Source organism: Apus apus, chromosome 13, assembly GCF_020740795.1.
Source record: "Apus apus isolate bApuApu2 chromosome 13, bApuApu2.pri.cur, whole genome shotgun sequence".
In the NCBI taxonomy this organism is placed as follows: Eukaryota; Metazoa; Chordata; class Aves; order Apodiformes; family Apodidae; genus Apus; species Apus apus.
In genome coordinates this window covers 7,067,510-7,082,263 of record NC_067294.1, presented here as the reverse complement: position 1 = coordinate 7,082,263, position 14,754 = coordinate 7,067,510, and the positions used below count along the sequence as shown (strand labels likewise).

General features: G+C 43.8%; 1 protein-coding gene across 1 annotated transcript; it reads left to right on the top strand.

Moving 5' to 3' along the window:
• The first annotated feature begins 1,975 nt into the window (after positions 1 to 1,975).
• On the top strand, positions 1,976 to 14,254 carry FAXDC2 (fatty acid hydroxylase domain containing 2). The gene is made up of 10 exons (XM_051631396.1): positions 1,976 to 2,051; positions 5,009 to 5,068; positions 6,117 to 6,164; positions 8,949 to 9,040; positions 9,144 to 9,247; positions 9,969 to 10,090; positions 10,407 to 10,612; positions 11,339 to 11,444; positions 12,467 to 12,633; positions 13,797 to 14,254. Exons 3-10 carry the CDS (start codon positions 6,117 to 6,119, stop codon positions 13,951 to 13,953), a joined length of 1,002 nt encoding a protein of 333 aa, XP_051487356.1. The 5' UTR covers positions 1,976 to 2,051; positions 5,009 to 5,068; the 3' UTR covers positions 13,954 to 14,254.
• The last annotated feature ends 500 nt before the right edge of the window (positions 14,255 to 14,754 follow it).

The following is a 14,754-nucleotide window of genomic DNA, read 5'->3' as shown; positions in this document are numbered from 1 at the left end:
GGAAGAACTATCAGTGTGGGTTTTTTGTACAATCCTGAGAGGTAATTCACAGTTTTTTCTCATTCTAATGTGTTTTCAAACAGTGAAACACACAGTGACGGTTACAAAATGTATGGGGAGTGAAGAGAAGGTGTCTTATGGAGTTTCTGATCAAAAAGCCTTTCTGCTGAGAGGAAAACAGACTCTTGCATGCCTCAGCAAGGATTGTGCTGCCCTTGGAGGGTTTGTGGTGATGATGCCAGTGCAGGGCACAGCCAACCAGCCAAACAGCTTTTAGGTTACTGCCAGCCTGTGCTCACAGACTTGCAGCAGAAAGTAAATTACATCTGGTGTGCTGAGCTGTCTGTTGCTGTTGGGTATAAACACTTCAGGCATAACTCAGGCTGGAACTGACCAGCGGTTAAAAAGAAACTGAAGTCACTGAAATTCACTGACTTGTCACCCACTTTTGGCTGTTGAACAAGCAGTCCTCCCAGGGCAAGCTCCAGTCCCAGTGAAGACAGGCACAGGATCCATACAGCACTCCTCTCAAAATGCCCATTTCCACTTCCTCCTCTGCACATGTCCAAATATTTTAAGGAATTGCATTCCTCTCCGCTGAGTCTGTCGGTGATAAAGAACAATTAGCAGCAACAGCTGAGAATTACTAACTCCTCACTAGGGAATAGTTAAGATTAGTCAAGAGAAAGTGTCAATGAAAATAGTAACAGTCTTAAATCTGGAATGAAGCAACAAAGAATGTTTACTGCAGTAAGAGGAATAACAGCGTGAAGTTGGGAGTTCTGGGAATGCTCTTTCTCCAGAAAAAAAAAAAAATTAAAATGAATTGTTAAGAATACAGATGTAGGGATAGGTAGAAGAATCCGGGCACAGACACTGAGTCAGCACCATTATTCATGCTTATTGATCTTTCTGCAGCTCTGACTGCTGCTCTCTTCAGGTGTTGCTGCCCAAACAAGAGCGTGTGTTGCTGCACCAGTGAGTGGCTGTGCAGGGCTGGCTGTAAGGCAGAGGTGAAATTCGTTGGTTTTCCTTGTGTGGAAAAACAAATGTGGAAAGTTATGGCGAGTTCTCAGAGCTTAGTTCATAATAGGACACTGTATATTAGGCAAGTAACATAGATTGGGGCCACATTTGCCTAATAAAGATGAATGTTAGTTACTGCAGATGACATTTGCTCTCTGTAATACTATAATTACAGACTTTGGGACCTGTAAACATTGCCTTTAAAGACAACTGAGCCCAAGCACATTCTAACCTCTTTGCATCTTGAAGATGGAACCAACACCTGCAGTTGGCTGAGAACACTTTGTAGAAACAGCATCAGCATAATTTATAGATTTAGTGCAACACCATAAAAACTGGGCTGCTATTTCTTTTTTTGCCAAATTCCACAGCAACCCTTACTGCTTTTAACAAATACACTTTTGGCCCACTCAATTGCACTGACATTAGCTCTTCTGTGCTCGAAACATGAGTTAGGGCACTATGAAAACTACTGAAGGTGTAGGTGGCTTTTTTATTTTCAGATACAGACTCTTGATGAAAACCCCTTACCTGTACGTATTCCAAATGCTTCACTGGGTGACAGCATGTGCACATGCCCAGGGAACACTGCCAGCACTAACAGTGACACGGCACTAGCCTCATGACTTGTCTGGGAGGGGACAGCCAGCTCCCGCTTGGAAACACCCCCCTTGCTTTGCCCAAACCCTTATAAAGTTTCCACAGCAGTAGCAAAAGGTGAGGAGTTGAACTCTGGGTTCTGAATCGACACAAAGGACCTTTCCTAGGCTACCATCAGCAGGAGGTGAGCAAGGAACGGGCAGCCAGAGTTCAGGGGTGTAGCAGCTTCAAAAGACAGGATAGAAACTTTGAGGAAATAATTAAAAGGTAATGTCATGTGTCTGTCTAAAGTACGATTGTCAGCTTTTCCAGGAACTGTGGTTGCCTTCAGATCTGTGCAGGACTTGGCACAGCCACCAAAACCAACATCTAGTCCTGTGTCTGTCCACGCAGCATGGCTGATATGCAGCTTTTTGGGTGACCAGGTAAGTCATCCTTACCTTTTATTTTCTATATATTCTATACTTTTACATAAAGTCATAGCCTTTTTTTCTCTCAGACATGGTTGTTTTCCACTGTCTCTACAATATGAAGGTTGATTCCAGTGAAGTAAGGGCTATACCAGAATATTCTGGTGGAGTGTGTGGTTGTTTGGGTGTGTTTGGGGTTTTTTTGTGTTGATGGTTGGACTGGGTGATCTCAGAGGTCCTTTCCAACCACCATGATTCTGTGATTTTGTGGTTCAAGTAAGAGGGGGAAAAAAGAATACCAAGAAACTGTGGTAGGCAGCCAGTCCATCACAGCAGAGGCTGGAGTCAGGAGGATACAACAACATGACACAGTATTGGGCACAACAAAAGGAGAAGTGGCAACTGGTGCAGCCTCAGCTTGGAACTGTCTGGGCAACAGAAATGTAAGGGGATAGCAAAGATGGGACATAAATAATAATGTAAATGTTAAAACAGATGTAAACAATAGGGCAGTTCTTTCCTTTTGAGATGATGTTGAGCATTTTAAAACAGGATTTAGATAAACAAGCTGTTTATGATACCTGAAGGGGAAAATTAAATGAAAACAGATCTGTAACTTAAGAAATGTTGTCACACAAATGATGAAGTAGAAATGATAATTTAAAAACTTACTAGAATTCTTTATTGACTAGTGAATGTTTCCCCTGTAACATCAAGTGACTGATTGGGAAAACTATTACTTTTACTTTAGGGTTCAGAATTTGGTTTGGATTAATTTTTTTATTAACGTATTTTGAAATAACTGAAAAGGAACTTACTGGGTTTTTGTGTGTTTGTTTTTTTTTTTTAACATCACCAGTTCTAGCTAATATTTGGAAATAGCTGCAGGCAGCTGAGCTCTTCACTGTTTAACTCAGGGCTGCATAACCTGCCAACAAGAGATCAGTGCCAAGCAGCTGAATGGCTTTTTTTCTTTGCCAAAACAGCCATGTTCACATGAATGCTTTTTTAATGTACTTAGTGTATTCTGAATCAGAAGGTAGATTATAAAAAAAAAAAAAAAAAATAGGCAATGAGATGTTGGGGAAAACCTAATCAGAATTTATCTTGGTTTAATGTACATAATGTACAATTTTATTCTGTAAATATGACTCAATAAAGGCAGCATACTGAGATTTTTGGGGAGAGGGAGGGCAAGCAGACATGGCAGCACCATTTAAAATTGGAAGTTTTTGCCCAAGCAAGACTATCATCACAACTTGGTTATTTTTAAAGGAGTACTGCTAGAAATGTGATTGTAATTTTAACTCTTTTCTAAACTCACAGAATATGAGAATTTCTCTTTCTCCTCCTAAAAAGTCAAAGGAGACTCATATTTTCTACTGTTCTCTGCTCTCTAGCTCTTCACATGGAAAGATTCAGCAGGATTTGACTCAGCACTGCTGTGTGGAGGAAACATTCTGGAGCATCAGCCTTCCAGCAGGCAGCTGAGATACCCCTTTTATATCTGCCTCTCTAAGACCTAATGTTGTCTACTACAACGAGGTCATGAGAGTAGAAAAATCTCTTTAACCACAAAAACTGGTGGCCAGCAGTACTGTCCCAGAGGAGTGATTTCACATTGCTGTTTTCAGCTCCCTGCTGGGTGTTTGTAGAGCAGACAGGGAAGTGCACAGCAAAAGAGCAGGAGATACGAGTTTTAACAAGGGAAGTTCTTATTAGATACTAGGAGGAGTGAAAAAAAAAGTTACAGTGAAGGTAGTCAAATCCTGGGTCAGATTTCCCAGAGAAGCTGTGGAATCTCCCTCCGTGCAAATACGCACAACTCAACTGTTCAAGGCTCCAGACAACCTGTTAGTAAAGCTGGAATGGAGCAGAGGTTCAAAAAGGAATGGACTATTCAAAGTTTAATGAATTTCAAGTCTTAGTCATGTTTTCCTGGAAACAGTGGGAACACCTGTGCTGAGAGGACCTGTGTGACAAGATGGGCATATAGTTTCTGTTACTTAACATAAAACGAATCATTATGATCAGATGATCTTTCAGAAATACAGATAAGATCCATTTATCCTGTGGCAAGTTATTTATGCTGTTCTATTCAGGCTAGCAGGTTATTTTACTGTGAAGGTGGTGGGACACTGGCACAGATTTCCCAGGGAAGCTGTGGATGCCCCCTCCCTGGAAGTGTTCAAGGGCAGGTTGGATGGGGCTTGAAGCAACCTGGTGTGGAGAGGGGTTGGAATTATCTTTAAGGTCCCTTCCAACCCAAACTATTCTGTGATTCTATGATTGCTACTTACAAGTATTCTTCACCAAATATGTTGGAGTCCAGCTATATTTTTTTTCCATAAGGTTGTGGTTGGCAAACTTGATGTACTGGAGTGAAAAGCCATACAGAAGATCTCTGATCACAGACTGGCTCTGTGACCTCCTCACAGCAAGGAGCTCTAGATCTGGGGAAAGATGAGAAGCCCTATGACACTGTCAGTTCCTCAACACATCCTGATTTTAAGCAATCGCACCCCAGGGCATCTCTCTCTACATCTTTTGGCCCAGGGTGACAAAGTTAACTTGTTTGATTTCTCTTTTAAGGCTGCTACCAAAAGTTGGCATTTCCTACAGGAGTACATCCAACCCTGTGTCAAAAGAAGGGGTTGGGAGTTTGGGCTCATGGTTTCAAGTTTGAAATCACTTTTTGCCTGATGCCACTTAGCATCAGCTTCTTCCACTGAAGTATGGGTGGACTGGCCCTGTCCTTTTCTTGTCCATGAATAAGCAGGAACCCAAGCAGGAAGAAGTTCAATTTTGCTATCTCATGCCCCCTTGACCCACATGCTAATGGATAAGATAGGGAAACAGAGCTGGGAACACCTGTAAATAAACAGTTGCATTTGTAAGAATGTACCCAGAAAGCTCTCATTTTACAGCTAAAATGTAACTTCTTGGCTAACATTGGGACTTCTTTTTGGCAGTGCATTCCTCCTTTCTGAAACTCCAAAGGTACTCCCAAGAGGCTTGCTACCATCAGAAAGGTAATAGAATATCATCTTCCTAATGAATAATTTTCCAGCTGTTTTTCTTTGTACCTCAGGTGCCTTTCTACCTTCCTTGTGCTTCCCTTTGTTACCTTATTTAACAGTTTGCCAATGCTTGAATATTCTTCTAAGCATAAGAAGGAAAAAGGATTAAATTCTGCAATCCTCAGTAATCTGGCCTTCATATCATTAAAGACTGGGTGAAACCAAGAAAACCTTAAGGAATGTTTTCTTAGCTTTTGCTAATCATAATTTATTGAAGGGTGCAGCAATATAAAAACAGCTATGCAATAATCTCTAGGACAGCCACAGCACACCCTGAAACACAGAGACCTCTCCAAGGCCATGGACAGCAGTGAAGCCCCCAACAGCTACTTAAACCTTGGGTTTGACTTATTTTAATCAAAATGGCCAAGGCAGAGCCAAAAGGAGGGAGGTTTATTGTGAGTTAGACCTGTCCATTTAGGACTTTTAGCCCTCAAACTGGCACAACGTGAAGCAAAGATGAATTTCCCACTTACCATGTTCTTAAGCTGTAGTTTGGGCACGTGAGTGGGGCTTTACTGTGTCAGTTCTTCGTGGCACCAACTCACTTTGTTGTAGTTGGATTTTTGGTTCCATCCTTATGAGTTTACAGAAGAATGCATGTCCCATGGCATCATTTCCCTGCAGTCTGTGGAGGGCTGGAGTTCCTGCTGGGTGCACTGCATTGCTGGGTCAGAGGGAGGGAGGCAGCTGTGCCACCACACACCAGTGCCACCATCAAAAGCTTTGGGTTTGGCTGCTCTCCCACTTTTCTTTGTTGCTTTTCCATCCCTGTTAGTCTTCTGGGACAATGGTAGCTCATCAAGAAATAAAGGGATTTCTCTGCTCAAGAGCTCAGCTTTGCTCCATGGCCCAGGACAGGACAGCGCACAGAGAGTAAATATTTTATGGTTTTTTGCAATGGAATTGGAAGTTGAGGGGATTTGTCATTGTCAGCAGAGTATTCTCCCACTCTCCAGCTGAACAAGGTTCACTTACTTAGGATCACCTCTTATTTCAGATGACAAGAGACTCTGGATATTCCACCATGGCTGACCAGCAGAAGCAGGTAAAGGCTCACAGTCATCTTTTAGAGGAAGCATTATGCAATTGCTTTGGAAGGCTATATGTTTTGAATCATCTTCTAAGAGAAGTGTCAGACACATCCATGCTCTGACTGCTTTAGCACAACTAGCACCTCATCTCTTATTGCTACAGCAACATTTTCCCAGCGTTTTTTTCCTTTCAATGGACTGCAGCTACAGCACCAAGTGGTGAAGGGTCTGTTATCTCTGCTTGCCTGGCAAGACACCACAGCACTCCCCTGTAGCCAGCAGCTGTGCCACCTCACTAGGCCCAGTCCTCAAAGTGGTCCTTCTAAACAGTTTCCCCACTGCTGTGCCCCAGGCTCTTTACCTTTCCAGCAGCAACCCTGTTCTGCACCCAAGGAACATGCCAACATGTACAAGTCCTTTAAGGACAAGCTCTGAAGCAATCCATGGATCAAAGTTTGGAAACTACTGTGGCAAGGCAAGAAACAGGGTGTTAGCACTAGGACTAGATGAACAAGATTATTTTTTTCAGTGTAAACTTCTCTGCTTCTACAGCTCATGTAATTATATTGTGCGGGATTCATTCGAGTAATCCCTTCATCATGTGCAGTAAAAACAGCCTCTAAACAAGACAGTTTCTAGCCAAAGGGCTTTTAAATTAGCTGAAGTGCTGAGCTTCAGCTACTTACCCTCTGTCCTGTTTCAAAGCAGGACATACACATTGATCTGTATGAGGAGTTACTGAAATTCTTTCAGTTCTTTGGCTGGAAGATGCTAAAGAACCTGAAATACTATTTGGTCTAACTAAACATTGTAGGACATCAGAGCTTTTCTTTGGTGTGTTCTTTTTTCATCCCAGGATAAATAAGGATTTACAGGATGTGATTCTGTTAAAAAGCTCTAATCTTTTTATAGCTTGGGCAACCTTGTTTTTTTTCCTAAGGAATATATAGATGGTGTTCAAGGGTCTGGAGATTAAGAAAGCCTTGTGTCAGCACACGAGGCATAACATGGATGAAACTGGAAGTACAAAACTGCCAAGAGAGCAAGTCTCCATCATGCACTATCTGAAGCTGGAATAGATGACTGAGCCAGCCTTGCCTTTGAAGTTCAGTGCACCCAGTGATAATCCTGGCAACTGATTGTGTTGCTTCTGATATAAACATCTAGGGTTCACAAACATCAAGCTGTAGGGCAAGAGTCTTTTAAAGTACTTTCTCCCCAGTTATTTGTTTTAATGAAAAAAGTTTCACTGCTAATGTGCAAAGGTCTGTCCTGACACAGATAAATATTGCTGATAAGTCCTGGGCAATGTTGTATGTTCTATAGCTGTTACAGAATCTTAAAAGAAGCTCTTCACACCAAAAGCTGTGTAGAAATGGTTCCTCTATATTGCATTACCCTAAACACACCTACCTTCAACATTAGCAAGCTGTCTCTCTTGTTTGTCCTCTCTTGACAGGAGACAAGCAGGACAACAACTATGAATCATGCTATTTTTACTGAAGTCTGTTTGTGCAGTACAACAACACAGTAAAAAAACAGGAAGGACAGATGAATGGACAAGACACTAGCTGGTTATCACACAATATTACTTTAGAATTGCATTGATTTTTTCTTAAAACATTTATCCTGCAGATAAATATAATGCATATTCACTCAAGAAAACCCAAACTAAGATTGCTGAACTCCAGAACCTATTCCAACTTGGGCTACTCTAAAAGACAGAGAGTTAATTAGACATTTGTCATATATTTACTAAACAACTAGCTTTTGAACATGTAAATTCTCCAATATATTGAATAGTGCTTTTTGAAATACTTACTCCTGGAATCAAAAGGTCTCACTGGTGATTTGCTGACTCTCTTGCAGTTGCTTTGTAGAGTAAAAATTCTTAATGTGGTAAGTCATGCAAACATCACAGCTTTCCTTATGCTGGACACAGGAGTGTGTCTTCAGCAGGTAATACTCCTGTGACTGAGAGCAGGGATTTAGACAACTTTATCATTTAGTAGAGTATTTTAGCTCCTTGTTCATGTGCAGTTGTGTTCTATACAGATGGCACATGGTGCCTAGACTAGACAAGTTGTATCTTCAGTACTAGAGCTGAGTTGTACTTGTGATGGCCTAAAGGCACAGATGAGTGAGTTATGGCAGGAATGGTGATATCCTATATAAACTTCTGTTATACTGTGGAAGAAAAAAAAAAAAAAAAAGGCAAGCTTCTGGGCATGTGAGCCTGACTTCAGAATTGGTCTTCAAAGCAAAGAGGAAAGTTGAGAGGAGTAGTTCTGGATGCACTGGAGCTGTTAAGCAGGTCATCTGAGCACACCAGTTCTTGATGACTGCAAGGGGGAAAAAACACTGCATTCCAGGAAAGAGAAGATATGGAGTGAGGGAGATGCCGAGATGGAGCCCCATTCCTTTCTCCGAGGTCTTCCTTTCCTACTGCTCTGAGTTATCCAGAAGTCCCTTATATTATAGTCTTCCAGGTACCGAGAAATGTGCCAAATAAAAAAAAAATAAAAAAAGGAAAAATCAGCAGTCCTTTCTCTCCCTTTGGTTATTCCAGAGAAATTCCACGTCAGTGACATGTCAGGTCACTGTAAGCATGGCAGATGGATGTGTGTGTATCATCTCCCCTCAATTACACACAAAAGCCTGTAAGAGCTTTGTTATTCTCTATAGAGTTTGTGAAACAAAATGAGCCCCTGTAGGACTACCTTGACCTCCTGTGTTTCAAATATAAAAAATGCTGTAGGACACAGCAGCACATGCTTACTCTTGTTGCTTGCTCACAGGAAGAGAAGCTCTGGTATGCCATGAAGATCTCTGCCTACGTCCTTGGTACTGTCCTGGTCATCATCACTGCCTTCGTGAACACTTTTTCTTGGTAAGATTGTTTGAACAAAGGGGCTTGAGGAGAAGCTTTTCTGTGAAGAGGGGAAAAAGTGAATAATAAAAAGATGGGCAACCAAGAACACTTATTCCCACAGGTATGTGCAGAATATCTGGGACACTTCAGGCCATTTCTGGCAAACAATGTGGCTGAAGTTCTATGACCTGTATGAGGGAAATGAGTGGAGCATCTTCCTCGTTGGTGAGTTACTGGGTTAACCTTCTGCTGTAGGAGGAACCATCCATGTATTACATCTAAGAGGGGGACATGGATGTGCCTTCCCAAACTCACTAATCCTCCCACTAGAAAAGCACATGTAGACTTCAAAGCCAGCCACAGCTGATGTAGTGCAACTCTGCTGCCTTTGGACTGGTTCACCACTAGACATTAGGAATTTATCTTTTTGCTGCTGCTGAAACAACTTTCCTATATTTTGCTCCTATAAGAACTTAATAACTCAGTAGAACTAATTACTGAAAATTAAAGAAAAGTAGTGAATTTTACCCTTGCTGTAGCACCTGTAAAACTCTTCTCTGTCTGTGATTAACAGCTGGTGAATGGGCCTGGTAGGGACCTTGCAACATCCCAGGGATCAAATCAACCTTAGCCCATAAGTATTTAAAAGCCACCCATGAGAGAGAGCCCCCAACCTCCCAGGAAAGCCCTTTCTTAGCCTCAGTTGTTGTGAAAAGTTTCAACCTATGAAACACTTGTCTTTAACCCCCTCCCCATTCCCTAGGTCTTACCTGGATGTCAGAACTTACCCACATTCCGTTTTAAAGCTTCTCAGGGCAGAGGATACACACCTGGCACATCTGGGTTCCAGTAAGGTCCTCTAGATACCACGCCACCATATTTTGTTTCTGGTTTAGCCATAGTTCTCAATTCATTCACACTTCTCTGCCCTCTCCTCGTGCCACAGGGGCTGCATTGGTTCCTGGCCTTGCTTTCTGGTGCTTCAATGGAATCCTTATGGTGGCTGACCTAACCGGAAAGCCAACTTTCATTACTCGCTATCGCATTCAGCTGGGCAAGAATGATCCTGTAAGTATTTCTCACTCTGCCTTCTCTGCTGGCTAAACACTTCCTGCAGTCTCTTATGCTTGGAGGAGGGAGGAGAACCTGTTATGCTTTTCTCTTGCACCCAGATAGTATTCAAAGAGAATCAAGCAGAGTCTTGTTTATCCACTGGTGAGAGGAAGGCAGTCCTTGTAATTATGCTACTGATCAGATCTGGATTGGCTGCTTGTTAAAAAGTTGATCCCAAAACTAACACAAACCCAGCCTACAAATCTGAAAGCTCCTTATCCTCCCAAATCAAAGCCACATTTAGCCTTAAGTCCTGACTTCTCTTTTGCAGGTGGACACAAAGAGATTGCGCCAGGCCATCTACACAGCACTGTTCAATCAGTTCTTTATCTCCTTTCCCATGCTCGTGCCTATGTTCTACATCATGCAATGGTGGGGCAACACCTTCAGCAAGCAATTGCCCACCTTCCAGTGGTTTCTTGTGGAGTTAATCATCTTCACCCTTATAGAGGAAATTCTCTTCTACTATACACACAGGTGAGCCGAGCACAGGAACAGGACTCTGGGGTCTGCCCCTGCGCCTTTAAGCTTATACTCATCTCTTGCAACAGCAATAGCCCTAGTTCCCCCTGGAATCCACACTTGCAACATGATGTTCTGGTGCTGCAAGGCTGCTAGTAACTACAGTGAGCAAAAATGAGTAAAATTACAAAGGTGGAGCAGCTCAGAGGCTAAGAAACAAAGAGGTTAGTGATTGATCTCCTGTTCCCTTGTACAGCACCTATGAAACAAGGCCTGGCTCCTGACACTGCAGGCTGAGCCCTGACACCAACTAAACCAAACTAAAGCAAGGCAGAAAAAGGCCTGCAAGGCTGCTTAGAAGCAACCCCAGTGTTCTCAGAAATATGTAGGTATCCCTTTTGGACAAAAAAAAAAGCAAACCGAAAACGTAAAAAACAGTGAAAGTGAGTCTTCTGACAAAGACTTCCAGGATTGAGCAAATCAGTTATTCAGAGACTTAGATTTATGGGATTTATCTGGACTTAAGCGTAACATCAGGCAGTGGACACATTCATTGAGTGAGGGCTCAGTGCTAAAGAAAAAGAGATGGGGAAGCCTGGAGTCCTCCACGTTTACTCCCAGCTGCTCTGAAAGCTTTAAAGAACACGTATGAGCAAGTTCCCAGCAGAAATCCTGTGTTACATTACTCTAGATTCCTTTCTTACAGAGCTGAAAACCTGCATTTCTGTTTTCTCTACCTAGGCTTGTCCACCTCCCACTCCTGTATAAGCACATCCACAAGAAGCACCATGACTGGACAGCCCCCATTGGTGTGGTCTCCATCTATGCTCACCCAGTAGAGCACATAGTAAGTGGATTCTCTCATGGTCATGCTCCACGTCCTGCAATGGGGTGAGATGGAGTGACAAGGAGAGAAAAGCAACGTGCCCTTAGACTCTTCTGGTTTAGGAAGAGGAAGCTGAGCTGCATTGCCAGGAAGCCTAGTTATAGAAGGGTTGCAGTGCCTGTTTATACTGGACTCCACGAGCTTTTAGAGCACAGATCCAAGGGCCTCCAACAGATAAGGAACTGACTGAATGGTGCCTCCTTGAGCACAGGCAAGGCCAGGAGCACAGATGGTGCTTTCAGCAGGAAATGTGACACTTGCATAGTCTGGGTTACTGCACGGACTCAGAATTCGGTCATGATTTTCATGCTGGGAACTGTTTGCAGGAGTGTCTCCCACCACTCCTCCAGTTGAGACCTCTCATAAAAACACATCCCACCTTCAGAAGATTCAATTATTAAATACTAGCCCCTGTTAACAGTAGTCCTGGGCTGCAGCACCAGCTCTCTCTCCCTAATGGACAGCCTTTGGGCAGCAGAATGACTTTTTACATTCCAGAGTCCAGCAAAGCCTGGCTGGTGCAGCAAGCTTGGTCTGGGCAGCAACCCATTGTGCCACTGCTGGACACAATGAGATGACACAGGCAGGATCATTACATCACTGCCTTTGCACATGCCCATAGGCCATGCCTTCTGACAGCATTATTCCAAGTTGAAGCTGAAATACAAACCTCTGACTCCAGGGTGATTTACTGGAATCATGCTGCCCTCACGCCCCTGGTTTGCTCTTATGTTTAACTTCTACAAGCTTAGGGAGCTTGGGCTGTGACTATGTTGTGCAGTCAGTAAAACTCAGTGAGCTCAAAGTAAATGATTTCTTTGATAATTATGTAATTTTAGCAAGGTGTTTGCATAGGGATCTTTCATTTATGCTGTTTGCACAAAACTTATGTCACATACCACCCAGGTGAAACAATTCAGCTCCTAGAGGACAGTCTGCTTGTTGTGGATCCATTAATGAGACAGTTTGCTTCTCCTTTCTAGCTCTCCAACACACTGCCTGTCATGACTGGACCGATGGTCATGGGGTCCCACATCGTGTCAATCGCAGCCTGGTTCTCTCTCGCTCTCATAACAACAAGCATCTCCCACTGTGGCTACCACCTGCCTCTCCTGCCCTCACCAGAGTTCCACGACTTCCACCACCTCAAGTACATCTGGGCCCTGCTCAGCTCCCCCTTCCCCTCCTGCCTATGCCCTGGCACCGCTGATAGGCAAAGCTCCTTTCTGAGGGGTGGGTGGGTACAGAGAGGCCTGCCCAGCTCACCCACCACAGGCTGGATGCTGTCAGTTCTTAAAGCAGTTGAACAGAGATGGGGATTCCAGAGAACTCCAGCTCACAGACCCACCAGCCACCTCCTTAACACCTGCCCTCCTTCCCCAGCTGACTTGGAATCCTATACCAAAGCACAAGCACTGCAGCCAGGGGTGGATGTTTCACATGTGCTAGGATTACAAGGGAGGAAAGCACGTAGTGGCTGAAGTAGCAGGAATTACCTGGACTTTTCCCAGCACAAGCACAGGGTCAGAGACAGTTCTCTGCAAGACTCTTCCTAGAAGTTTAGCAGACACCGCATGTGATCTAGAATAAAGACAGAGCAAGGGCATATCACAGAGTTGAAATAAATCTGCAGGGAGCCTCCCTGCCTTTCCCATACACTGGGATTAGTAATACTGATCAGATAACAATCACAATTAACCCTTCCTGGCAGAGATTCCCAGCCTCCTCCTACACTGAAGAGAGCAGTTTCAGCAGGTTGTTCAGGGATATAGTGGAAGAATTGTTCCCATCTTCCAGATATGCACTAAATTCTCATACATAGTCCCTCAGTTTCCCCTCCTGCAGTCCTATCACCACCCAAATGCTGGGCAACACCCAAGCCATGGTGCCAGTTCTCCCTGTCAATTCATTTCCTCCAAAGCTCAGCTCATGTCAGGACATGGATCACTGCTGAGCTGATGCCTTCTGGGTGTAATGGCTGTGCCAGCATCCCACTGCTGGAAGCATAGCAGCTCTGGATCCCAGGGCAACCAGATCTCTGGACCATGCAGACACAGCAATGTGGTGTCCAGCTGCTCTCACAGCTCTGAGCTGCCCAGGAGGGGTGGCTGTTGTTCATTTCTGGGTAGTGATGGCACCAGAGAGGAAAGTTGCAGAGGTTTCATCCAGGCTTCTTTAGGGCTGCTAGGGAGACTGGTGCAGCAGCAGAAATGCCATGGACAGCTTATCAGGGCTCTGAAAGGAGATGGAAACAGGAAAATGTAAGCAACCTCAGTAACTTCCAGTGATGTTTAATCTCCGTTTGGTTTCCAGGTTCAACCAGTGCTATGGAGTCCTAGGAGTGCTGGATTATCTGCATGGAACAGATAAAGTGTTCAGACAAACCAAAGCCTTCGAGAGACACAAGGTCCTGCTCAGCCTCACACCACTCTCAGAAAGCATCCCTGACGCACCCAAGAGGGCAGAGTGAACCCAGCAGCCTGTGGTTGTAGCAGAGCCCAGTGATTAGCAGAGCAAGAGACAATGATTTATGCCAAATAGTATTTTAAATGGGAAATGAGTTATTACTGACATGTAACAAAACCCAAAGCTGAACTTAATATGCTACTTGAAATGACTGCACTTTCGCTGCCTGTTATTTTCAATGTAAGGCACAAGAAAACTGCTCTAGAAAGCTATTTTTAAACCAAGCTTAGACTTTTTATTTTATTAATTACTTGCACTGTTCCTTGGTTCCAGCTGCCTGCACATAAACCAGATGTGTTTTGGGCTTTTGGGAGTTCCTGGAGAGTTCTCTTTATTAAGGTTTAAACACTTCAATTTTCACAGGCTGTGCTCTGGCCTCTTTTCAGCAGCACTCTCTAGAAATACCAGCAAGATCACTACAGGTACATGTGGTAGGACTAAAACCACTATTTTTCTGAGACTTGGAATACCTGGAACATGGGATGTAGCCCCATGGAAAGTAAGTGGGACCACAGCTTTAGAAACACTCTCCCCTGCACACACAACAGAAGCCTGAGCTGTGTGGAGGTCAGTGAAGAAAGGACCACACAGAAAGCCCCAATGCCTTCATGCACATCCGTAAGTACCTACACAACCAATTGAGACACACTGTGAATTTTCTCCAGGAGCTATTTTTGATGTCTCAGTCCTGTCTGGAGGCCTGGGACAAAAAGGACACCTGACTCTCACCACTGCTAGACCCACACCCGAAGCAAGCCCCTTCAAGGAGAGGACAGGCAGGGCTGACCTGCACTGCACTTACCCG